At 39.6% G+C, this 24,158-nt stretch overlaps 1 protein-coding gene across 13 annotated transcripts in view; it reads left to right on the top strand.

Annotated features, from left to right (window-relative positions):
- The window catches only part of AGRN (agrin), a 719,629-nt gene that overhangs the window by 341,383 nt on the left and 354,088 nt on the right, over nucleotides 1-24,158 (top strand). For 8 of the 13 annotated variants that reach the window (XM_073585333.1, XM_073585329.1, XM_073585334.1 and 5 more), the window contains one exon: nucleotides 10,419-10,436. The exons of the other annotated variants lie outside the window; for them this stretch is intronic. In XM_073585333.1, the coding sequence (XP_073441434.1) occupies nucleotides 10,419-10,436 (18 nt within the window). The remainder of the gene's footprint in view (nucleotides 1-10,418; nucleotides 10,437-24,158) is intronic. 13 annotated transcript variants of the gene reach the window in all.

The raw sequence follows: 24,158 nt of genomic DNA, 5'->3' as shown, positions 1-24,158 counted from the left end.
AGTTTAGGATAGATTGGAGGAGAGGCCACAAAGCAGGAGGAAAATGTTGCATGCATGCACTAGTGTTTTTGCAGATTGTTTGCAGATTCAGGAGATATTTTGGAGTTGGCAGGAAGTAGAAAGGGCTTGGATGTGTGTTTTGAAGGACAGATCAGAGTCAAAGGTTACCCTGAGGCAGCAAACTTGTGGGACTGAGAGAGTGGGCAGGTGTTAATTTTGTTGGATAGGTCTTTTGGGAGGGTTGAGTGAGATGGTGGAAAGATCTAGCAGAGAAGACAGATGAAATAGCAGACAGACATTGTGGGATTCTAGTTAGTAGGGAACTGATATCTGGTTCAGAGAGCTAGCTCTGCGTGTCATCAGCATAGAGGTGATACTGAAAGCCGTGGGACTCTGAGCTGTCCTAGGCTGAAGGCATAGATGGAGAAGTGCAGGGGTCCTAGAACTGAACTTTGGGGGACACCAACAGATAGGGGGAAATGCTGAATGTCCGCTCTGTTGCATATGAAGAAATCCAGGATAGGCCCAAGTCTGTCAAGCCAAGAGAAGAGAATCTGTAGAGGGAATGGTCCACTGTGCCGAAGGCAGATGACAGATCCAGGAGGATGAGGACAGAGTATTGTCACTTGAATTTGGCAGTTAGGTCATTGGTGGTTTTAGTCTGGGCAGTTTCAGTGAAATGATGGGGTTGGAAGTCAGATTGTAAGCTGTCAAAGAGGGAGAAGGAGGAGAGGTGGTATGACTGTTCTAAATGGTTGTGTTGTTCCAATAGTTTTGAGGCATAAGGGAGAAGTGATAAGGGGCAATAGCTAGACAGAGAGGAGGATGGGTCAAGGGAGGGCTTTTTGATGGTGTGTGTGATTGAGGCATGTTTGAAACATAAGGGGAAGACACCAGTTAGTGACTGGTTGTAAAGATGGGTTAGGGTTGGGATTAAGACTTTAGTGAGGTTTGGGATGAGGTGGGATGGGATTGGATCAAGTTCACAGGTGGTGAGATGTGATTTGGAGAAGAAAGAGGAAAAAGCTGGCTTTGGAGGAGAAGAGTTGCGTAGTGAGGAGGGGCTGTGGAGATTTTAAGAAAAAGCTTTGTCTGATGTTGTCAGACTGCTTGAAGAATGAGGAAAACTCTTCAGCTGAGAGGAGAGGGAGGTGGTGCTGGGGGATGGAGGAGAGAATTAAAAGTGTTGAATAGCTGTTTAGAGTTGTGAGACAGGGAGGATATGAGAAATGTATGTTTGTTTTGCTGCAGTGAGCGTGGAATTGAAAGTAGTGAGGGACTGTTTGAATGCGATGAAGTGCTCATTGGAATGAAACCTTTTTCATATCTGCTCAACAACTCTGGAAGCAGGCCTTAGTTCTTTAGTCAGGCTGGTGTGCCAGGGTTGCCTGCTAATTGTGCGAGTTTTGATATGTATGATGGGGACAACCAATTCGATAGCTGCAGCTGTTGTGGGGTTATATAAAGCGGGAGCAAGATCTGCATTGTGTTAGGTACTTATCTCTGGAAGAAGGAGAAGGGATTCAGAGAGTGACTGTAGGTTGAGGTGTTTAAGATTTCTGCCAGGGTGTGTAAGTTTTTGAAGAGGGGTTTGTGGACTTGGAGAGGGGAGGAAAGAGATTTTAAGTAGGTTATGGTCAGAAAGAGTGAGTTGGAGAGGTTAGATAGGGAACAGAGGCAGGTGAAGATAAGGTCCAGTGTGTGGCCATTTTTGTTAGTGGCTGCAGAAGACCATTGAGCAAGGCTGAAGGAAGAAGTGAGAGATGCTTAGAGATAGCTGAGTGGAAAGTGTCAATAGGGATGTTGAAGTTACCCATGGCAATAGTGGGAATGTCAGCGGAAAGGAATTGAAGTAGCCAGATGGTGAAGCAGGTGGTCGCAGGTCCTGGGAGGCAGTAAATGACAGCCAGTTGGAGGGGGCGTATATGCGCACACAATGCACCCCAAAAGAAGGGAGAGTAAAGAAGTGTGGTAGTGGGATTTGGGTGAAGGAACAGGTATCTGACAGGAGAAAACCATGCTTGCTAATGGGAGGTGGGTGTTGTAAAGGTGGGATCCACCATATGAAAGTGCAGCTAGGTTGGTAGCGGATGAGCCAGGTTGCGCTGATGGAAAGGAAGGAAAGTTTGTTAGTAAAGTAAAGATTATGGATGTGTGAAAGTTTGTTGCAGACAGAGGAAGTATTCCACAGAGCTCCTGTTAGGGTATGTGCACGCAATCAGTAATTGGAAGCGCTTTTGAACGCAGTTGATTCCGCATGTGTTCATTGAACCGTGCGGAATCACCGAGTCCAATACATTGTATAGGTGAGACTTATCTTGCGGAGACTCTCTGCAAGGTAAATTAACATGTTGCAGTCTGGAAAAACGCGCCGCATGTCTGTCTCTGTGGGTGATCCGTGGGCGTTGCAACATCTGGACATCTATGCTGCAACATCTGGACACTGCGGATGCACGCAGCATCCAACCCAGAGTGTTTACTGACCGTGGGAATGTACCCTTAGAGAGACTTGGGAATTGAGGGCTGGATAAATGGGTTTAAGGTTAGAAAGGTTGTGAAAATGTGTGATAGATCGTGGATAGGAGGCAGAAGTGACTTTGGGGATGTGGTGAGGCAGACCAGGATTTGGAGCGATATCACCAGTAGTGAGGAGGAGTAGAGAAAGTGTTAGTAGGTGGGAGCAGGAGAGGTGCATGAGATGACTGTGTTTGGAGACAGAGGATTGTATATTGCAGAGGTGAGATGGATGGGGGAGAGATGACCAGTTCCTTACTAGGTGTCAGGATTAGGGGGGATAGTATTGTATTTTAGGCAAAAAAATAAATATATTATCATTTTTTACATTTTAAAATTACAGAAAGGAAAATGGGTCAGTGTAAAAGTTTGGGCACCCATGGAGATGTATGTGTTCAGACAACTTTGAAAATTCCTTTCAATTGAAAGATGCTTGTCTGGCTTCAAAAACCATTTACAAGTTGTGATACTTGCTTTGTAGTTTTTCAAATGTATAAGGTTAAAAAACATACATTTTTGCCTGAAATACAAAGGAAATGTGTCATTTTTAACTTTAGGCCTTTTAGAGAGAATTTAATCTTAACTTGCTTAACTGTTCACAATTTGCAGTTTTGACCAGGGGTGCTCAAACTTTTATATCCCACTATATATGGACAGTTGCCAGCCAACACGTGTCTAAATTGTGTGATGAGGCTTAACTGTTTCTGACTTTTATTAGAGACTAGCTGAAGAGCCCGGCGTTGCCTGGGCATAGTAACCAACTGTGGTTAGTTATAACAAATTATAATGATTATATTGCACATAAAAAACGTGCATCTAATCCTATCCTGTGTGATACTGCCTGCTGAGCCGTTTATCTAACCCAGTTCTGTGTGATACTATCTGCTGAGCCGTGTATCTAATCCTATCCTGTGTGATACTGACTGCTGAGCCGTGTGTCTAATCCTCTCCTGTGTGATACTGTCTGCTGAGCTATGTATCTAATCCTATACTGTGTGATACTGCCTGCTGAGCCGTGTATCTATTCCTATCCTGTGTGATACTGACTGCTGAGCTGTGTATCTAATCCTATCCTGTGTGATAGTCTGCTCAGCTGTGTATCTAATCCTATCCTGTGTGATACTGACTGCTGAGCCGTGTATCTAATCCTATCCTGTGTGATACTGACTGCTAAGCTATGTATCTAATCCTATCCTGTGTGATACTGACTGCTGAGCTGTGTATCTAATCCTATCCTGTGTGATACTGGGCTCCCCCTGCAGTCTGTGTCAGAGGGTGGTCTGTGTTGGCACGGTAATAAATTTTGTTATTTCCAACTTTACAGAAGGACGATAACACCATAGAAATGATAAGAATAATAGGCCTCAGTTACCACAACTGTCTACAAAGAAATCTGTTGCTGATAGCAACCAATCACAGCTCATTTTTCATCTTTTAAACAGCTCTGGGACAGGGCTCCACCTTAGCAACTGTACGGTATATGCTGTTTGGCACCATCGCTCTCATTCTTTTAGTCCCCCTTATTCACATCTGGCAGTTGTCAATTTGCCTCCAACACTTTTCCTTTCACTTTTTCCCCATTATGTAGATAGTGGCAAAATTGTTTGGTGAATTGGAACGTGCGGGGTTAAAATTTCGCCTCACAACATAGCCTATAACGTTCTCGGGGTCCAGACGTACGACTGTGCCAAATTTTGTGGCTGTAGCTACGACGGTGCAGATGCCAATACATACATACACTTTTTCCCCATTATGTAGATAGGGGCAAAATTGTTTGGTGAATTTGAATGTGCGGGGTTAAAATTTCACCTCACAACATAGCCTATGATGCTCTTGGGGTCCAGACGTGTGACTGTGCCAAATTTTGTGACTGTAGCTGCGACGGTGCAGATGCCAATCCCGGACATACATACATACATACATACATACATACATACATAGACACCCACATTGAGCTTTATATATTAGATTTGCATTTTTGTTAGTTTCACAATAATCACGCCTGAATACCATTGATGGAGCAGTGCTCTTTTCTGGACTACCATGATCATTAAAAAATAATGTATATTATAGGAATAAGTGAGTGAAGTAGATGAGAATATAATCGGCACATGATTACAAATCGCATACAAGCGGTTCTATGAACACTGATTTGCTCTAGAAATAGAGGGGAATCCTGTCACTGTGCATGATGTACAGTGTGACAATTTATCACTCTCCAGTGACATGGAGGGGCTGCAGCGATTTCTCTTGAACCCAGAAAACCCCAATAATAGGGCAGGTAATTATCTGATAACGAGGGTCAGATTGGAGTAATACGCAGGGTTTTGGGCCCTGGCTAACGCAAGTTGTCAATTGATGGACATTTATGTGAATGGATGGCACCTACTGCAAATATTTTGCAAATAGTTACTACTTTTAGCAAAATCAGCTGTTTACCTGGGTTTTCCTGCTAAAAGAGTTGATGTGACAACGGTTTCATTTTTTTCCTGTAATTTTTAAAGAGAACCCCACAGTACATTCATGTATGAATTGGACATTGGCTGTGTTATTAATTGATGAAAATCGGAGGACAAGGGAGCATAAAAAGTAGCAAAGGTTTATTATCATCATATCAATAACATCAAGTCAAATAGTAACAAATCAATACAAAAAATACATGGTAACAGATACAAATAAGGAAAAGGAGACAGCAAGGGGAAAAATGTCTATAGGCTCAGTGTCAGCACAAATGATATGTACTAGATAGGCATATATGAATATACCCCTAAATGAATGAATAAAGTGCTAATAGCCCTGAAAAAATGACAGTGCATATGTGCAAAATCAGTATGGGAGCAAGCACTAGCCTCTGTGCACAGTGTCAGCTTCCACACAAAGTAAGAACCCTAACAATAAAAACCCCAAAGCGTTGGTGTACCACACCAGCAAAGGTAAAGTCCCGGCAGTGGACCGCCCAAAACACTTAAATATGACCCACATGGGAACAAAGGGGAACAGACGGCGCTTACCAGTGAGGACCCGGTGTGGACCACCAGAAAGGATCAAGAGGAGACCCCCGACGTGCGTTTCGCCCAGCGTCAGATAGCTTTCACAAGGGCTTTCTCATCAGGTTTAGATGTCAGGTTTAGACCTATTCTCTCCTTTCAGTCGTAGGACTTTTTGTAAAACAGCCATCGTTAAATCTATCTCTCTGCCAGCCACTTTCGCTGAATCATCTGTTTACTTCTACAGCAGAGATTTAGCCCTTGCACTTCCTTCTCTTCTGGTTCACTGCTGGCAGTGCGCTCATTGATTCTCTTCTCTAATGCATTAGTAATGCATTTTACATTGACCTTCACATGAGTTGACAGTAAAATTAGACACAGGTGAAAAACAAGCTACCTGCGGATTCCTAAATCTCCTTATAAACTGCTGTACCTTGTAAATTAATGCCAGCTAACTACCCACTTCCTCCAAACCGATTTCCATAAGTGAGAAGGGCAGTTTTACAATTCAGTGAATGTGCATGCTGTACAGTTGTACTGAGACCCATCGTAGGCTTTATACCTTTTGATATTAGTTATATTTTATATATAGTTATCAGTGTTGTGGCTTTGCAATATATCGACTTGGCATGGTCTTTTTTTTTTTTTTTTTTTTTTTTTTACAGCTTCTTACATTTCCTTAGCAAGTACAATCCCTCATGTACCGCTCACATACCTCATGATTCACGCCACATCGCTCTGACCAATTACTGCTTTTTTCCCATGAATATTCTGTAATTACCATTGATCCCTTCAGAACTTGCAGTTTAGTCATATTGAATTAAGCATCCGTCAGTATAGATCTTCTACATGGGCTTTTAAGAGAATGCAATTTTAGAGTAGATCAAGACAAATCAGCTATGTCTTTTTCTAAACAGGTGAAGAATGTCATTGGCTTCCAAAGATGCCAACATTTCGGGTATATTCTGCACCAGTTTTTCCCAGCTTATAATTTCTAAAGACATGTAGCCTTTATCCTGTCATTACCTGTTTCCATTTTCTTAAGCACTAATACAGACTAGATAGCTGTAGGTTGAATGATCAATTGGTAGACCATTATCTCTCCTGACTGCTTCATACACAGTAACTGTCGGGTGCAGAAAGCTCCTGTGCGCTCTATAAGACAGCCATTGTCAGACTCCTCTAGCATTGCCTTATCTCCAGGAAGAACAAAAGTATAGTCCAGTCAAATTTTATCTAATGTGTATGAGGGCCTTCGGAATGGAAACTTCTGCTGCAAAGCACAGATGGTGGAAGTGCTAATACTAATGACATTTCTGTGATCAAGAAGGTAGCCAGGCTGTAAATATGCTGGTAATAGCCTATACTTAATCGAGTACCACTTAGAAATGTTTGAGCTTACAACTAGAGAGGGGCAAACCTGACACTTGCGAGTTCCTCGTTCGTATCGGATAGTTAGTGTTCGGTACGCAGAGCACAGACTTTCCACAAAAGTCCGTACCAATGTTCGGAGTGCTGGGCTAGGACCAGAGAGAGAGAGATTTTTTTTTCCCTTTCCCAGTTTGGGTAACCTTTATTTTCAATGGGGCTCTGGTTCTGGTTGAAGTTCAGCTACTGTTCTGATACCCGAACCGAACTTTGAAATAAAGTTAGGGTCGGGTACCAGAACCAAAATTTCCACCAGTCTGCCCATCTCTATTTACATCGACTATTCTTTATATTGAAAAATGTTCCCTTTTTGGAATGTGATTTATTGAAGCAGTCTGAATAGTGCCATGTTCATGAGTCACAGAAAGATCTTCTATTAGATACATGTGGGAAGGAGGGATTTATGAAGACTGTCAAAAGCCTGTTAGAGCAAGATACTCCAGATTTATTAACACACCCCTCTTATTAAATTTTGTGCATTCTTGGGCTATTGGTGTGCCATTAATTGATATTTTGGCAAGCTGAGTTGCAGTTAGATACTCCTCCATTACTAAACCCTAGATGATTTTTTTAAGCATATAGAAGCTGCTACATTTTTCCACAATTATGCATTGTATCAAATTTTGTGAATTTTTTGATGCCGAATAACTTGGAAAACAAATGCTATTTATTTTCGGCTGAGTTTACAGGATCAATATGGGGAATATGAAATTTGCCTTTTATGTGACTTTCTCTTGTGGCTATCAGGAACATTGTTTTGTTGATAAAAGTTGTTCTTGGGAACCTTAATTCATCTATAAAGAGTGTCTTTTTATGCTTTGTCACAAACATAAAGGGTCTTCTACTTCAGTTTGACATGCAGTTACGAAGAAATCTTCATCAAGTGCTTTGTTAGATGTGATTGTCCAATACTTGTTTTACCAGTAGTGTTTCATCACTTAGAAGCCGATAATGTATCTTTGTGCCTTAGCTCTAGCAGCCGCTATAGAGGATTTGTTGCTGGCACTGTTCCCCATGAGGCATGAGAACGATATTTGATGTTGTCTTAGGTTCTTTCCATGTTCCTAAAATAAAAACATTGCATTTTGTTCCAGCTTCTTTTATCCTAGAATCAGAGAACAGGTTCTGTTGCATGCTCCTAATCCTCAACCTCTGAGCTTACCATACTTTGTCCCAGTTTCCCAGTTGGAGGGTGTTTTGAATTGGCAGAAGTGGCTGTATGAGTGTTGCTGAAGTATAATTGTAAAGCACTCGTGAATTGGAAAGTGCCATATAACATTGTACTGTAATTACAAAGATGTCACAGTGGAATATTGACTATGTGTCAAAAGACATTTCATGTCAGCTGTTATTCATCCCCACATGTTTCTTCTTTATCATTCCTCTGTCACATAAGGCTCATGCAAAACAGCATTTTTGTTTTTGAATTGATAGGCGTGAAGGGTTTAGAAACCAAGTAATATAATATTGCTGTTAACTTCAGTGTGTTCCTTAAATAATTTTCAGCTTTACGAATAATATAACTAGTGGGGTGCAATGAAAAAATGCAGTACCATAGCAATATGGAAATTAGGTACTGGTTCATGACATGATCTCATTCTGATATCTGAAGAAAATAGTGCCCTTTTGGTCCCATTGTTTTATCATCCCTTCATTGACTATACAGCCAAGATTAAAATTTGGCCCCCTTCTATTTCAATGTAAGAGAAAATCCGGCACTCCGTCCTTATTGAGAAAACTTCATGTTTATTGTAACTTTATTCCATGCGTGCTAAGGCCATTGAATACTGATCCTCAAACATCCTATGTGTTTCAGAAACGTCCTTATTCATAAAACTCCCTTATGATGAATAAGGAAAGGGGGTTTTAAGGATCTCTGATCAGCAGTTTTAGTACTTCTGGAATAAAGATACAATAAATATGGAGTTTTCTTAAGAAGGACAACATGCCAGCTTTTCTCTTTCTTAATTATATTATCTAGATCTGCTCAAGTTGCCAAGCACCCTAGATGAAGCCATTACAAGTGTGGTGAGCTGTCTCTTCTTCACATCCCTAACTATCTGGAATTAGGATGATTTTTGTGATGTCTGAAATAATACTTCACAAACTTGTTTGGTAATTATCGGACTGGATCCTGGTCCCCACAGGTGCTGGATGAGTATATATGCTCTTGGATGCCTTGTATGAAGACTCAGACCAGTTCAACCCTTATCCTTATGACAGTTTTGCTGTTTTTTTTATTGCAAATGGAAATTTGTTAACCTTAACCTTGGGATCCCCTCTGCATTAGTTTCTTTCAAGCTACAAAGGTTGACTAGATAGTACTGAAAACCCCCATAAACATTACATAAATCTGCCAAAACGCAACGATTTTCCCCAATGATGTCAGAAAGATAAGGATTGGGCATTTGAAAATAAAGTGTCAGACCCTTTTTTATTTTTAGATGGGAAAGGAAAGCACAACCATCACTTATCCTTATTGATATCCAAGAAGTGTAATTTCTCCTTGCGGAGAATAACTAGGCTCGTTAACGGGTCAACATTGACTTTTAGGATTGCTACCTCCAATAGGTGGCACTAGAGTTCTAGTCCTCTTCCTCTCTGAAGAGACAATTTGCACAATTATCCTTATTTAAAACTCATTAATGCTAAGTCGAGCAGAACGTTGTTGTGTTGAGTTTTTGGGAGACAAATCTGTTGATTATTAATGGGAGAATCAATTTATAGGATTCAAGTCCAGGTACGTTATCTATGCTGAATGGGAACTCTGCAAATCTCTTTACCTCTTGACATTTCCAGCTCTTCTTTCTTTTGACTTACCCAACATCATCGTAGTGACATGATGCATATACTAAATTGTGCCAGCCCTTCCTAATTAGAAGAAAACCCAGGAATTCTGGGCGATAAGTAGATTCATAGAGCTCCCATCCAGCGGTCACAGATTACTAACCTGGCCGATGGACGGAAGTCCTGCAAATCAATTCTCCCATCTATACAGTTGACCTAACGAGAATTTGGCCAACAGCCATCTCATGATTGGCCAGCATTAGAATGCAAAATTTAGTGCTTCAGATGACCAATCGGGTTTTGATAACTTGTAGGTAAAACTACCAGCATATGTTACAGATGAGCTTTGTCTTGCTCTTTCCTGTGAGTAATATTAGTAGCCAGTTCATGTCCGATTGTGATTTACCATCAGAATTCATGCTGTAAGTTTCCATTTTCAAGTAATGTCTGTGGATGTAACTGATACTAAAAATGAATGACGCTGACAAGAACATGTCAATGCTTCTCTTCCCCTGTATTTCATATTATTCTTTAGGGTCTATTATTTTCATGAATGTTTATAATTGGAGTAATATAATTTTCCCTTTTTTTTAATTATATTTTCAGAAAATGTATAAGTCTATTGTATTTTTAATCTGCAGAATTTTATGAAAAGTAACATATATGCATAAATATTAATCATACCTTATTTTTTTAATAAAGCTGCAGTGGAAGGGCCAGGTAAGATGGATCAGTATATTGTACTTTATTGCTTATTTTATGTCTATTATTATGACAGTACCCACTTTAATGATATTTGGGGGCATAATATGATTTTAAGACTTTTGTTATGTGAGAGATGTTGATGGAGGAAACAGATGAGTTCAAAAGGATCATAGAAGAACACAAGTTTGTTTTGCTCACAGACTGGAGCTCGGGTACATTCTTGCAATAGTATTCTATATGTATTGCATCCTTCACAGTTTGTGGATGTGGTAGATATGTTCCTTGTGCGACATGCACTAATCGAACCTAATGATGATAGGTCAAGCCGGGTGTATATTATAGGATTTGCTAAAGTATAAAATGAATTACGGTATTATGTAACATTTTGCATAGCCATCATACTTGCCATAGTTATGTACTTTAGTAATATTACTTTTCTTCCTTCACTTTTTTTAGGGGGTGGTGTTTGTGCCAATACTTTCTCCAAATTCTTCTACTTCTGGGATCACCATTTTCAATTATTTGACGCAGTCCAAAAAATGAAATAAATTAAATAAACTAAATAATAAAATATAAAAACGCAAAACATTTGTGTATAAATAACAAATGCTTTAGTATGCTCACTTTTGCCACAAATTCCTTCAATTCATTTCTTGAGAATAGAAAAAAACATTTTGGCTCAGTATTGCTGTTGTGCCTTTTTGTCTAGTGTTTTTGGTTTTTAGCCTGTTTTTGAGTGGCTCAAAATTCTTTAAAAAATTTTTTAATTTTTTTTCCTGTTTACTTTTATGTTCACCATTGTAGACGTGGTTTTTGTTTTCCCTATGTTTGTGGCAGATGTATAAATTGCGACTTCCTAAAAAAATTACAAAATGTTTGCATATGTGGACTCGATTCCTACTCCACATGTGATTTATTTGTACAGCAATTTTTTTTTTGCTTATACTGTAGTTTCTTGCAACATTTTAAAAGCGCATGTAACTTTAAAAAGAAAGGTGCAAAAGAAGTTAAAGGCAAAAGTAACAAAAAATGTTTTCTTTTGTGCAAAATTCATGAACCTCCTGCATCATTTAAAAAAAATTGGCACAAAAATAAACAACAAATACCACAGGACAAAAAAAAGGAAATGTGACTTAAAAAACAAAAAACAAAACTGCAAATGATGAATCTGACCCTTTAGGTATTTAATATCTATACAGACAAGTGTTTTCATGATTAGAGACTACAAACTTATATTTGTAGTCTGATCCTGCGGTTATATGTCACTCCAATCCTTCTATGTTAGCAAGTAGAGGCAGAACCATGCTACACATCAATAGAACATATTCCAACTAGTGATGAGTGAACATGCTCGGATAAGGCATTCTCTGGTGCTAACCTAGTGTCTTCAGTGTGCTTGAAAAATATGTCCTAGTTCCTGCCGCTGTTTGACACATGCAAGAATTACCTAATAAACAGGCAACCCGCCTGTTTGCTAGACAATTCTTGCATGTGTTGCAGCTGTTGAACAGCCTCAAGACATGCTGCCGCGGGACTTGAACATATTTTTTGAGCACGCCAAAGATACCCAGCATGTTCGCTCATCACTAATGCCAACCACAAAAATTTCAGCTGACTGCAACTGTTCTTTTTAGAATGTGTAACAGTTGTACAAGTTTTCCATGAACTTTTATGGAAATTTAGTTAGCTATACTTCTCCAGTTGCATGGACTTTAGTCATGGGACCTTAGACATCATTGGAAGACTTCACTAAGCTACCCGGACTGAATGAAATCTTTTCTGATAAATTATGGTGATGAGTTTTATGCTTGGAGTGGTTTTCATATGCTGACTTACAGTATGGCAACATGCAAAGAGCATTATATAAAGTTGGCAGCACTGTAGAGCAACTTGCCTCTGAATGCTGAAGGGGAGAATCGGTTGGTTTATTTAGTTAATTAAAGCTACATGAAGCACAAAATGAATGGATGCTTCAAGTACACTGCAACATGGACTCTGTTTTAATTACCATCAGCCTGTTGCTAAAAAGCAATAAGTCATGAAGAGTTAAAGAAACCTAAGGTTTATGACCTACACTGTTGGGATGATGTGAGGCATTAATTAAAAGAATTCTTGGCTGTTAAGATGAAATGGAATGATACTGGAGAGCCTATACATCTTTGTCAATATGTCCTTTCCCTAAATCCATAGATAACAGAAAACTGTCCTGTCGAATAAGCGATTCATATCTACAGCAGAGGTGTAAAAAGACATTGTGGTGCCAAATTTAAACATAATAGACCATAATATGGTTTATTATTTCTACAGTTTAGTTTACAGTTCTGCTTCTTCTCTTACGTTCTCTTCTACTCCTCTACTTGTTTCATTCTTTTTTTATTAAGTCAAGTTTTATTTAGAAAACAATAACACTGCAATAATGAGACAATGTCGCCAAATATCATAGAGTAATGCAAACAATTCCAAACAAAAACACACAATTCCATAAAAGAAGGAATGAGTAGAGTGGATGAAAAGGGGAAAAAATAAAAGTAGGGAAGAGTGGGACCAGGAAATCCCCTCCATTCACTTTCAAACCTATGTATAAACATCATTATCATCTACTTATGACACTCACTAAAGGGTTGTCAACAATGATTGAAATTTTGGCAAGTCACGAAACGAGGACCAAATGAACCAAGTATTGGAAAACTCATCATAGGAATTTGTTCTGTTGTCATTAACTCCTCCTTAATACTTTTAATCCTATTAAAGGGAATTTATCATACCAAGTATAGAGGATAAATGTGGGGGTCTAACTGCTAAGACCCTGGCCAATCCCAAGATTGGGAGGCTGAAAGTGTTACTGGGAGTATTACTAAGCATATGTGACCTCCTCTATTGTGGATTGATCAGCGGTCACAAATGGGACTTTGGGACCACTGTTCTAGTGATCATGGATAGGTAACCTACGTTGTTTATGGGACAACCCCTTTAAGTTACACATTCCCAATTATACTTAACCTTTTACATATGATTACACTAAACTACTAAACTTTTATAAAAACATTACCAAACAGCATATCCACAACTCATATGTTTATACAGCATTATACTCATCCTCAATATCCAATCATAAGATATACTCCTAAATCTTGTCTTATACAATCTCTATAGGAATTTAAACAAGAGCATGGGTACCACAGAGGCAGCCATTGGAGTTCATGGGGGACCATACATGATGTGTTGCTCGATAGCACAACTACAGCAAATTTACCAAATCTAGTGGGAGGCTGTCCACAGGATTTCTTTCCCCAAAGTTGTGTACTCTGGAAACAATAGTTAAAAATCCCTAACAGGGCAGGCTGCTATTTGGCTTGTTTTATGTGTTTTCTACAGAACAAAATTACAAGAGGTATGGAAAATACAGGGATCACCTGAGAATAATAATAAATATATTTTCATTGAGCATACAAGCCACAAAACAGAATAAAATCAATTAAATACATTTGCCCCTGAGGAAAATGCTTGTGGAGTCTGGCCCCTTTGTACCATATATGGTGGTGAAGGAACTTGGTAGTCCATTGCTGCAAAACTTTATAAAGACCGGCATGTCAAAGGGGGTTGGAAAGGGGCCAGACCCCATGCGTATTGCCACACAGATATGGCTTCCTCAGGGGAAAATATTTTTAATTGATTTTATTCTGTTTTGTGGCTTGTTGTATGTCCATGAAAATACATTTATTATTAATCTCAAGTGATCTCTGCGAGGGTAATGTTTATGGTGGTGGGTGCCATAAAGGGGCAATGATATTCTAGGGCAGAAATCTACTGGGTAGGTTTTGCTTTACCAGATGTCTGCTCATAACTAGCACCGATCATTGATCTAAGAAGTTTAGGGTCCCATTTATATGTGCTAATGTAAGCTGAATGAAGACCCAATGATAGTTATTACAATTTGTAAATTGCAGTTTGGAAATTGTCAGCAGCAGATCTGATGTTTGCACAAATAGATGTGCTGCCAAGATGATTTCAGGGCCTGTGTAAACAATCCAATCAGCTGACAGGCAAGCAATTTTCTCATTTGTCGGCTGATTGGTGGCATGTTTACAAGGTCCAGTGATTGGGAATGAGCAATTTTATGAGCTCTTCTTCTGCCCTGTGAAAGTACTTTTAAATCTTTTCACCAGGTGAATAAAAACCTAGCTGTACCATAATCCCATATGGGTATAGATTGGGAGCCCTATTTTTGCGCATCCGTCTGCATGCAGCCTTGATGGTTTATGACTAACCTAACCTCAATCCTTATTACCGTATTGATTTCATCATCATAAAATGTGCGATCAACATGTTTTCTACTGGTATACAGTATTTACACACACATGATGCAGTCTCCGCTATGCAGAAGCTCTTGTGAATGCAAACTCAGGGCACGATGAGTGTAAATTGCTGCTTCCCCATTGATAACTTTCACTAGTAACTATTCTCTCTGCTCTATCTGCTGCCACTTGCGTTTCAGTGACAACCACTCTGCTTGAAATAGACATGTCTGCACACTTTCTGATACCTTCATCTGGAACACTAAAGTCTTGTGACATTGTGACTGATTTAGATATTCAACAATGGTATCAGCCCACATTTTTGTAAATTCTAGTTGGTGTCATTGAGGCAATAAATTTGAATTTGTAAAAAGATGGCAGTACTACACTATTTAAAAGTAATAGAACAAAATTAACATAGTCTTAAGGACCCCATACATATTTTAGAAACGTTATCTGAACTCAACAATTTTGCTATCAACTCTTCCCTAATTGATGGTGTTGAGGGAAGAGGACAAGGCATGTTGGATTTCGAGGCTTGATCCTTTTTTCCTTATTATCAGTATCTGGTAATGATCTATTCCCATCTTCCCGTTGAAAATACATGCCAACTTGGCTGACCGAACATGCCTGTTTATAAACATGGAGGTTGGATGAGATGGATGTCAGTCAAACAAGTATTTGACCTATTTAAGATGTCGGCACCTTAACAACCAATAGTAACTGTCACTGCCGGTCCTAAGATGCCTACTGTCCTTCTGCAATCTTCAACTGAAGTTTGCCTTTGACATGATTCTCCAATTAGCTCTATGTTAAAGTATCTTGAAGGAAATAACTTGTTTGTAGTGTTGGCAAATAGATGAGCTGACTAGTTACTTACTATACAGTCTCCAAATGGCTGACTGCAACTACCTGGTGTGGGCTGCAACAATGAGTTGGGTATCTTTAAATTTGCAATGATGAGGATTAGGAAAATATGAGATGTGAGATCAAACATCAAGGAAAACATCTGCAAGGAGCTTGTATGTTCTCCCCATGATTGTGTAGGTTTCCTCCTGGTTCTCTGGTTTCCTCTCACACTCCAAAGATCTACTGATAGGGAGTTTAGATTGTGAGCCCCAATGGGGACAGTGATGATGATGTCTGTACAGCACTGTGGAATTGTTGACACTATATAAGCAAGTAGAGGAAATACAGTAAATATTATCTTTACAATGTGGTGCCAAAGGGCCCACCTCAAAATTGGTCTTATTGGCCAATTGCTCTCAGTACTACATATTATTTATATCACAGAAAGTGTTTTTTGGATCCCAGCTGAAATGACCCATAGACAGGGAAGATCATTACAGTATGCCACTGCTGATGTCTTCAAGTTAGTGATTGGAGAGTAAGGGTATGTGCCCACTGAATCTTTTTGCTGAGTTTTTAAAGCAGAAACTGAGCATAAACCCAAGTTTGCGCACACGATGTCTTATTTATTTAGGTGAATTCCACCTGGGATCTGTCTAAACAAAAGCAACCCAAAATAACATTGCTTTGCACATATTTAGTTTTATGCCTCTTCTTTTAACTGTTTCCGGATTTTGCAAATCATAAAGTGGTTAAAAGATAAATGTAGGCCTCGATTCTTCAATACCGGTAGTGTTCACACTGTTCTTAATAAAGGGGCATGCTGTAGTCAGACTCCTGATTCATTAAGAGGCACACGCTTCTTAATGAAACAGGAGCATCTGTTGAGTGCCTGACTTGAGTACGATTTCTGGCATAAGGAATGCCACAGCTCGTCATGAAAGTTCTGATAGAGCTGGGAGAAACTGTCTTGAAAATACCAAATGTTAAAAAATCTTTGCTCAAAAATTGTGCGACTTTTCAATTTACACCATAATTCTGATGAAATTGCTATGATGAATTGCCCCTTAATGTTCATATGCTCTTATGGTGCATTTAGATGGGAAGATCTCCTTGTTAATGAGTGCTGATCAACATAATGCAAGAAGTTCATCACTCATTTACTGACCTGTTTGCACAGGCTACCGAAAACAGAACAGTTGTAGATATGTAGATAAAATCGTTCTGTCCCTATACACATCATGTTGTCGGCAGCACATTCCCCCTTTACATGAGGTGATGCGCTGTCAATAATTTATGATGGCAGCAACAACAAAATCAGTTATTATATCATTCAAAGAACAAGCATTTTGATTGTTTGTTGATTAATGGAATGTCTATAGTTAAGAATATCCAGGAAAGAAAGGAGAGGTTTGTGGATTATTTCCGCTCTTGCTGATCAATGATGAGAATTATAGCCCAGATTGTCAAAAGGATAGTGGTTTATTCTATGCATTTCAAAGTACAAAAGACTTCTTCATCAGGAAAGACCACTAGTATCTAGTCCACAAACCTCTCCTTTCTTTCCTGGATATTGTTTGGTCATTTACTGACCTGTGGATCTGCTGCATCTGATGTGCTTTACTACATGCTTTATAGATACCCATAAAAGGTGAGTGTAATTTTGATTTTATCGCCTACCATACTCCTCGGATAAGACCCTATGTTGCGCTGCTCTCTCCTACAGCTCTGCGACTATCGTTAGGAATGAGCATTCTTGCCTAAATTCAACTTACACTTACACAGAGTTCTGTGCCAAGTCATAGAATGATGCAACCACAGGTTCCACCCTTGGATTTTTATTTTATTTATTTTTTTTAAAAAAAAGCTCTTTAAAAGGCACTTTTCATATTCACTACATTCAGATGTGTAATTGTTATCACAAAATGTTCTGGTTTTTGATTTTACTCGCCCATTTATATTCTTACTATCCTCATTACGTTAAACCTTTCCTTATTTCTCCGTTCAGTCTGGTGCTGCACAAGAATAGATGCAGTCTTCCTAGGCAAGGGATCATAAATGCTGTTATCTCAGCGCTTGTAATGTGCCCTGTCACTCGCCCTCCCCTCTTCCAACCTTCTTATCCTATGCAGGCAGAAGCAAGCAGTTAGAAATTGATTTTATTTTAGCACCTAGAGCGGAGCATTGATCCATTTACAGCTTTAATCCATCCTGTTCATGGCCTTAGACCGTTGAGTTTTTCCTGCTTGCCCTAAAAGAACTAAACCAAAGATATAGGGGGTCAGGGAGACAGATTCATGTTACTCTGTGACTGCTCAAGAGGAGAGACAGGACACACGGATCACGTGGGTGCAAGAAGTTTAGGTTAAGGATGAAAGTTCAGTTCATCAAGAAATTGGTTCAGAATGGAAACTCTTCAAGCATCTGCTGTCAGACTGTGGCATTTATATTATTAAGCGGCACAACTAGGTTTTTTTCTGCCTTCGTGTTTTCAAAAATGTCTTCACCTGACTTTTCCTTGAAGAAATAAAAAACTGTGACTAATCTGATTTTATACAGTTTGATGATCTTATAATGCAGCCTTTGAAAGGTATGTATACTGTCTATAAGTCTCTACATCTGGTACGTAGTTATAGCCATTATACAGCCATTGTACGGCATCTTTGGCTTCTGTGACGCATATATTTGAAAGTGAATCACTTGGCTGTAAAATGTTATGTCCCATAAGGTTATATCCATACCTGAAATGACTACTGATATATATAATTATTTTTTTCTTAGAGGTACGGTATGTATTTGGGTTAAAAATCATTTTTGCAATTAAAAAAGTTGTACCTTGTAGGCTTTTACATTCTTCTGTTTTCCAGCAATTTCATCTTTGATGTAGTCTTTGGTTATAAATTAGCTGAGAAAAAGACAGATAAGAGTTACAAACTCTCTATCAGACCGTTACAATGAGCCGACTGATTCTCAGCGCATTTTGCCGACAGCAGTTGACAGTGCAACACTAAAGTAAAGAAGCGGTGCAAAAAATTTTATGAAACCCAATTGCAAAAATGATTTTTAGCCTCCGTTGCATGCATTCATTCATGCATTCAAGTGAGAAAAAAAATAATTGCCCCAAAGGTGGACAACCTCTTCTATATTCCATGCAGTGCAGAAAGTCATGCAATGCTTTTAAGAACCGCAGTTAAAACCAGTACTGTTGCAGGAAAGACCTTTGGCACTCTCAATGCTAGAATGAATGTGTCGCATGGATTTATGTCTTTTTACATCAATTAAGGAATTTGCTCCTAAGACCTTGTGGGGGCATCACAACACATTAGGAGACCCCAATCAGAGGACAATAAAACATCCAGACTCCTTATCTATGAACTGGTCCAATATTTATGTTTCTCCCTCTCTCATAATCATAATTCTGCTTTACGTCACTTGTCTCATCTATTGCATTTTTTCTGTGCTGTATTGTGCAAAAATATGTGACTCTTCAGATTTTGTATTAGTCTATGCCTGATGAAGAGACCTGAGTAGTCTCGAAAGCTTGCAATGTGTTACCATCTTTTCATTTAGCCATTAAAAGCTATCAATCATTGAGGACTCAATTCTGAATATTTTTCAGTACTGTTGCAGTAATATTTCTTGTTTTTACTATAACATTCATAGGAGCGTTATCTCAGCACACAGGGGGGTTGTCATTTGTTAACATTTCATGTTGACTTTGGCCGATTTGCTTGTTACTTCTGATGATATTTGGAGCTTTAACTTCATAATATGTCATGTCGTGCTGTTCTTCAGTACGTCAGTATTGCAACAGTAGGCCATGACATATGTTTCATTTGTTAATTTACATTTATGCAAATATTTTCTCTCACCATTTATTTCATTTCAAAGTCATTTTTTTAGGATTAACAGTGTTGTGCACGTGGAGGAAAAGTGGCAGCGCTGTAACCCAGATCCATAATAATGTATGTTTCTCGGAGATATAGAGAAGGAATTTACTCTGTAACAGCCCCAGGGATTAGTAGATTCCCATCGTATACAGTAAGAGATTGGCGCTCCCCATTCACAGCGCTCCTCATTATCTCCCATAACTGGGGACATTTTTGTAAGGCCTTCAGATTTAAGCCTCCATGCATAGCTGAATGTGTTGAAATGCTAATTTATAAATCACTGGAGGAAAGAGGTTTAAATAACCAATTTCTGTCTTTACGCTTGCCACAGGCATCCACCCATGTGGTAACTCTAGATATTCTCAGTTAATTGATTATATAGAGGGTTCACAAGGCTTTACAGGTGACTTGTAAACTTTTTTTTTTTAGAATCGCAACATTGATGCATTAAATCCATATATTAATGCATGCCAAATAGTAATGAGTGAACGTGCTCGGATAAGGTGTTATCAGAGCATGCTCTAGTGCTAACCAAGTGTCTTCGATGTGCCCGAATAATATGTTCGAGACCTTGCGGCTGCATGTGTTGTGGCTGTTAGATAGCCGTGAGATATGCAGCCGTGGGGTCTTGAACATATTATTCTAGCATGCTGAAGACACTTGGATAGCACCGGAGCATGCTCTGATAACACCTTATCCGAGCACGTTCACTCATCACCAGTGCCCAACTGTATTTCACAGACCCAAATGAAAGTGGTGGCTTTTAAGGATTATATGATTTATGAATGTAAACTCATGGAAAAGAAAGATGGAGATGTTGCCCTTAGAAGGATGTAAAGACCATTCCCTGAATTTTCTCTGTGGTCCTTAGGTAAAAGTTCAAAAGGAAATCCATTGTATTGAGAAGCTGAAATTTTCTTGTTATGATGTTACTCTTCACTTTTGGAATGGGTGGCTCAATTCGCGGGACCAATCAGTGGTCTCTGATCGATGGACGGGATGATTGCGAATCTCTTAACTTCTGGGATCCCCAGCGTGACTTTTGATTAGCAAGGCTGGTGCTACATCATCATTGATGTCAGACCCCTTATAGATCATTAATGTTTAGGTCTTGGAAAAACATTTTAAGGGGGTTGTCAATCTTATGGGTGAATTTTTATTTTTTACTTAAATGTATGTATTTCTTGCTAAAAAAAAAATCATTTTTGGATTTGGGTTTCATTTAGCTTTTACGGGCTCTTTGATTCACCGGTCAATCAACTTGATTGACCACTTTGATGTTGTCTGTGGTTTTTAAGTAAAGGCTGAGAGTAGCCCAGAAAAAAACTGATAATAGGTGCTATAAACTCCCCATGAGTCCATATTAGGTGACTGACTGACTGATTTTCAGTTAACTCTATGGTGCAAAATATTTCATGAAACCTAATTGCAAAAATTATTTTTAGCCCAAATAACATGCACTTAAAGTAAAAAAAAAATACACAAAGTTTGGCAATACTTTTAACACTCAGGTAAGGTCCATCTTCCGTGGTCGTATCTTTAATAGCCACAATCACCATTATGTATTTGGTGTGTGACTCAACATTACCTGTTATTTGTGAAAATGGTTCCTGACTTACAGGAGAATAAGGGCCTCCAATCTATATAATATTTTTTAGAAATAAGGTGACCTGATGTTGCCAATCTAGTCAATTTATGAATTGCTCCAGCAACATTTTTTTAGTGGCCGGATCCCAGAACTGGTGATGGTAGAACAGTACCGAAAGGGTTAACGTTAACGTTTCTCCTTATGGAGAGTGAAAAATGCCTGACATGCCAGTGTACGGAGACTTATAGGCCATGCAATGCTCCTCTGGGAAATTAAATATGCATATTGTCTCTTCAGAGAGGAAGAGAAGTCTAGTGCCACCTATTGGAATTAGCAAGGCTTGTTGTTGGCAGCGGATTATTCACGATACTCTCCAAGTATGTGACAACAGAGCTTGTTTATTCAGGAACAATATATGATAAGCTTAATAGATCAGGAATAAATCATTTGTGTGTCTATCTGTGCAGCATCTACAGCTGGCTGCTTCTCTCATACAGAGACACAGGAAAACAGGAAATACAGTCACATGATCTCCCTGTGTGAGCCTCTGGGAGTTTTTTCAACTTTATAAACAGCATACAAATTTAGCAACTAAACACTCATAGACAGGAATGGAGTTGTTGCACGAAACATATTCCAACACTTGTTAAAGGGTCGATATTGATTTTTAGGATTGCTATTTCCAATAGGTGACACTAGAATTAAAGTCCTCTTCCTGCCTGTGGAGACAATTTGCAAATTTAATTTCCCAGAGTAGCATTGCAGTCTCCTAACCCTGGCATATCACTCTCCACTAGGAGAAACATTACCCCTTAGGCTACGTGCCCACATTAGCATTTTTAAACGCTCAGGAAACGGGTCTCCTTCCCAGAAAACGCGCGTTTTTTTCCCCCGCACGTTTTTGCCGCGATTTTTGCGCTTTTTTGGGGCAAAAAACGTGCATTTTTGATGCGTTCTTTCCGCGCATCTTCTGGACTATAGGAAATAGCCAAAAATGTGGACCTAAGCCGAAATGAATGAACATGCTGCGTTTTTTATCGCTAAGCATTTCCTTAGTGGTAAAAAATGCATCCATTGGCACAAAAAGGCCAAAATGCATTAAAATGAATGGGATGCTTCTTTTAAGCGTTTTTGATGCGGTTTGACCCCGAAAAACACATCAAAAACGCTTAGAAAATGCAACGTGGGCACACAGCCTAAAGGGGGCTTTACACATGGCGAGATTGCTTGAGATATCGCTAAAGCGTCACCGATTTTGTGACGCAACAGCGATATCGCTAGTGATCTCACTACATGTGACACTTACCTCCGACCGGCCCCCCCCTGCTGGATATCGCTGATCGCGCGCGAACGTCCAGGGTCATTTTGTCCTTGGTGTCCTGCTGGCGCATCGCAAAATTTAACGGAACCCTTAACTTTTAGGATTGCTACTTCTGAAAGGTGACACTAGAGTTCAAATCCCTGTCCTCTCTAAAAGCACAATTTGCATGTTTAATTTTCTAGAGGAGCATTGCACGGCCTATAAGCCTCCTTACACTGACATGTCAGGGTATGTGCACACGGTGCGGATTCTGCTGCAGTTCCGCAGCGTTTCTGCACCTGCGGGTCCACAGCAGATTCTGCTGCGTTGTACAGCACCTTTATTTCCTATGAAAATAAAAAAAAGCTGTGCACATGCTGCGGATTTTTCTGCGCGGTTTTGCTGTGGTTTACAATCCGCAGCATGTCAATTGTTTGGTGCAGAAACGCTGCAGTTTTACACCTCATCCATTATGAGGTGTAAAACCGCAGGCAAAACCGCCTGCGGATTTACCTGCTGTTTTCTCTACAAAATCCACACACCCAAAAAACTACGTGTGCACATAGCCTCTGGCATGTCACTTTCCATAAGGATAAATGTTACCCCTTAGACCCCAATCAGAGGCCTTTCATCCAGCTAAATCAGGTATCATCCTTTGCACTGGGGAGCGGCAAAACACCAAAACGTGTGTCTGCAAATTGGGATTCTGATTTGGCTTTTATTCTAAGGGTCCCGTTTCACTTAGCGATGCACCAGCGATCCCTACTACGATGCAACCTGATAAGGATCGCTGGTGCGTCGCTAAATGATCCCTAGTAAGCTGCCAAACAGGCAGATCTCTTCAGCGACGCAGCAACGATCCAGTGATCAAACACAGCGATGCGCGCTGGCCAGCGGGACGCCGACGATGAAAAAATGGCCCAGGACATTCGAGCACGATCAGCGATATCCAGTGGGGGGGACGGCCGCCGCTGCGTGTCACATGTAGCGAGATCGCTGTTGCGTCACAAAATCGGTGACGCATTAGTGATCTCGCTATGTGAGACGGGGCCTTAAGTCATGTAGCAAGGCTCGTTAAAGGGTCAATATTGACTTTTAGGATTGCTGCTTCCAATAGGTGACGCTAGATTTCAAGTCGTCTTCCTATCTGAAGAGACAATTTGCAAGAGTACCAAAAGGTATGGCTATTGACTTCTCTGGTTGACACGTGCACCTAAGCTCTGAAGTCTAAAGTGAAAAAGTAGAGCAGCTATTTTCATGCATTCTCTCGGGGGAAGAGACAGGTGGACTGTACTTTGTTACGACACCTTGAAAATACTTACCAACACCTGCTGTGGCTTTTGCTGTACACAAATATGTTAATGTGATATTTGTTATTTCAAGACCAAATAATTTTTAGCGTTTTGTGAATTTATTAGATTTGCATTTGCAGCTTTTTCATAGTTTTAAAAATAGACGGTCCATCCTCGCTGTTTACCAGTAATTAACTGCAGGAGACTAAATTAGTACCTATCTATATGTGCGACTAGAAATACAACACATACTTTCTGCCGCTTGGAAGCTGCACTATAAATAGACCTGAGAGATAAATGGATGTGCAATCAATTAGGCTGGAGAGTATCTGCCTGCTCTGTACTCTGCCATATTCATGGAAGGGATTAAATGTGCAAAATTAGAAGTCAAAACTTTAGGAAACATTTCAGATTCTTCTTTGCCTGACAGCCGAGCAAATAGAAAATGATTGTGCATCAGGTCTGCGGATCAGACTAGTATCTGATCTACCATGACAATTACCAGTGAACGAATTCAGTACAT

The sequence above is a fragment of the Dendrobates tinctorius genome, unplaced genomic scaffold (genome assembly GCF_039654945.1).
Source record: "Dendrobates tinctorius isolate UK_male_01 unplaced genomic scaffold, ASM3965494v1 ptg000086l, whole genome shotgun sequence".
NCBI classification, from domain to species: domain Eukaryota; kingdom Metazoa; phylum Chordata; class Amphibia; order Anura; family Dendrobatidae; genus Dendrobates; species Dendrobates tinctorius.
This window is presented reverse-complemented; position numbering and strand designations above follow the sequence as displayed.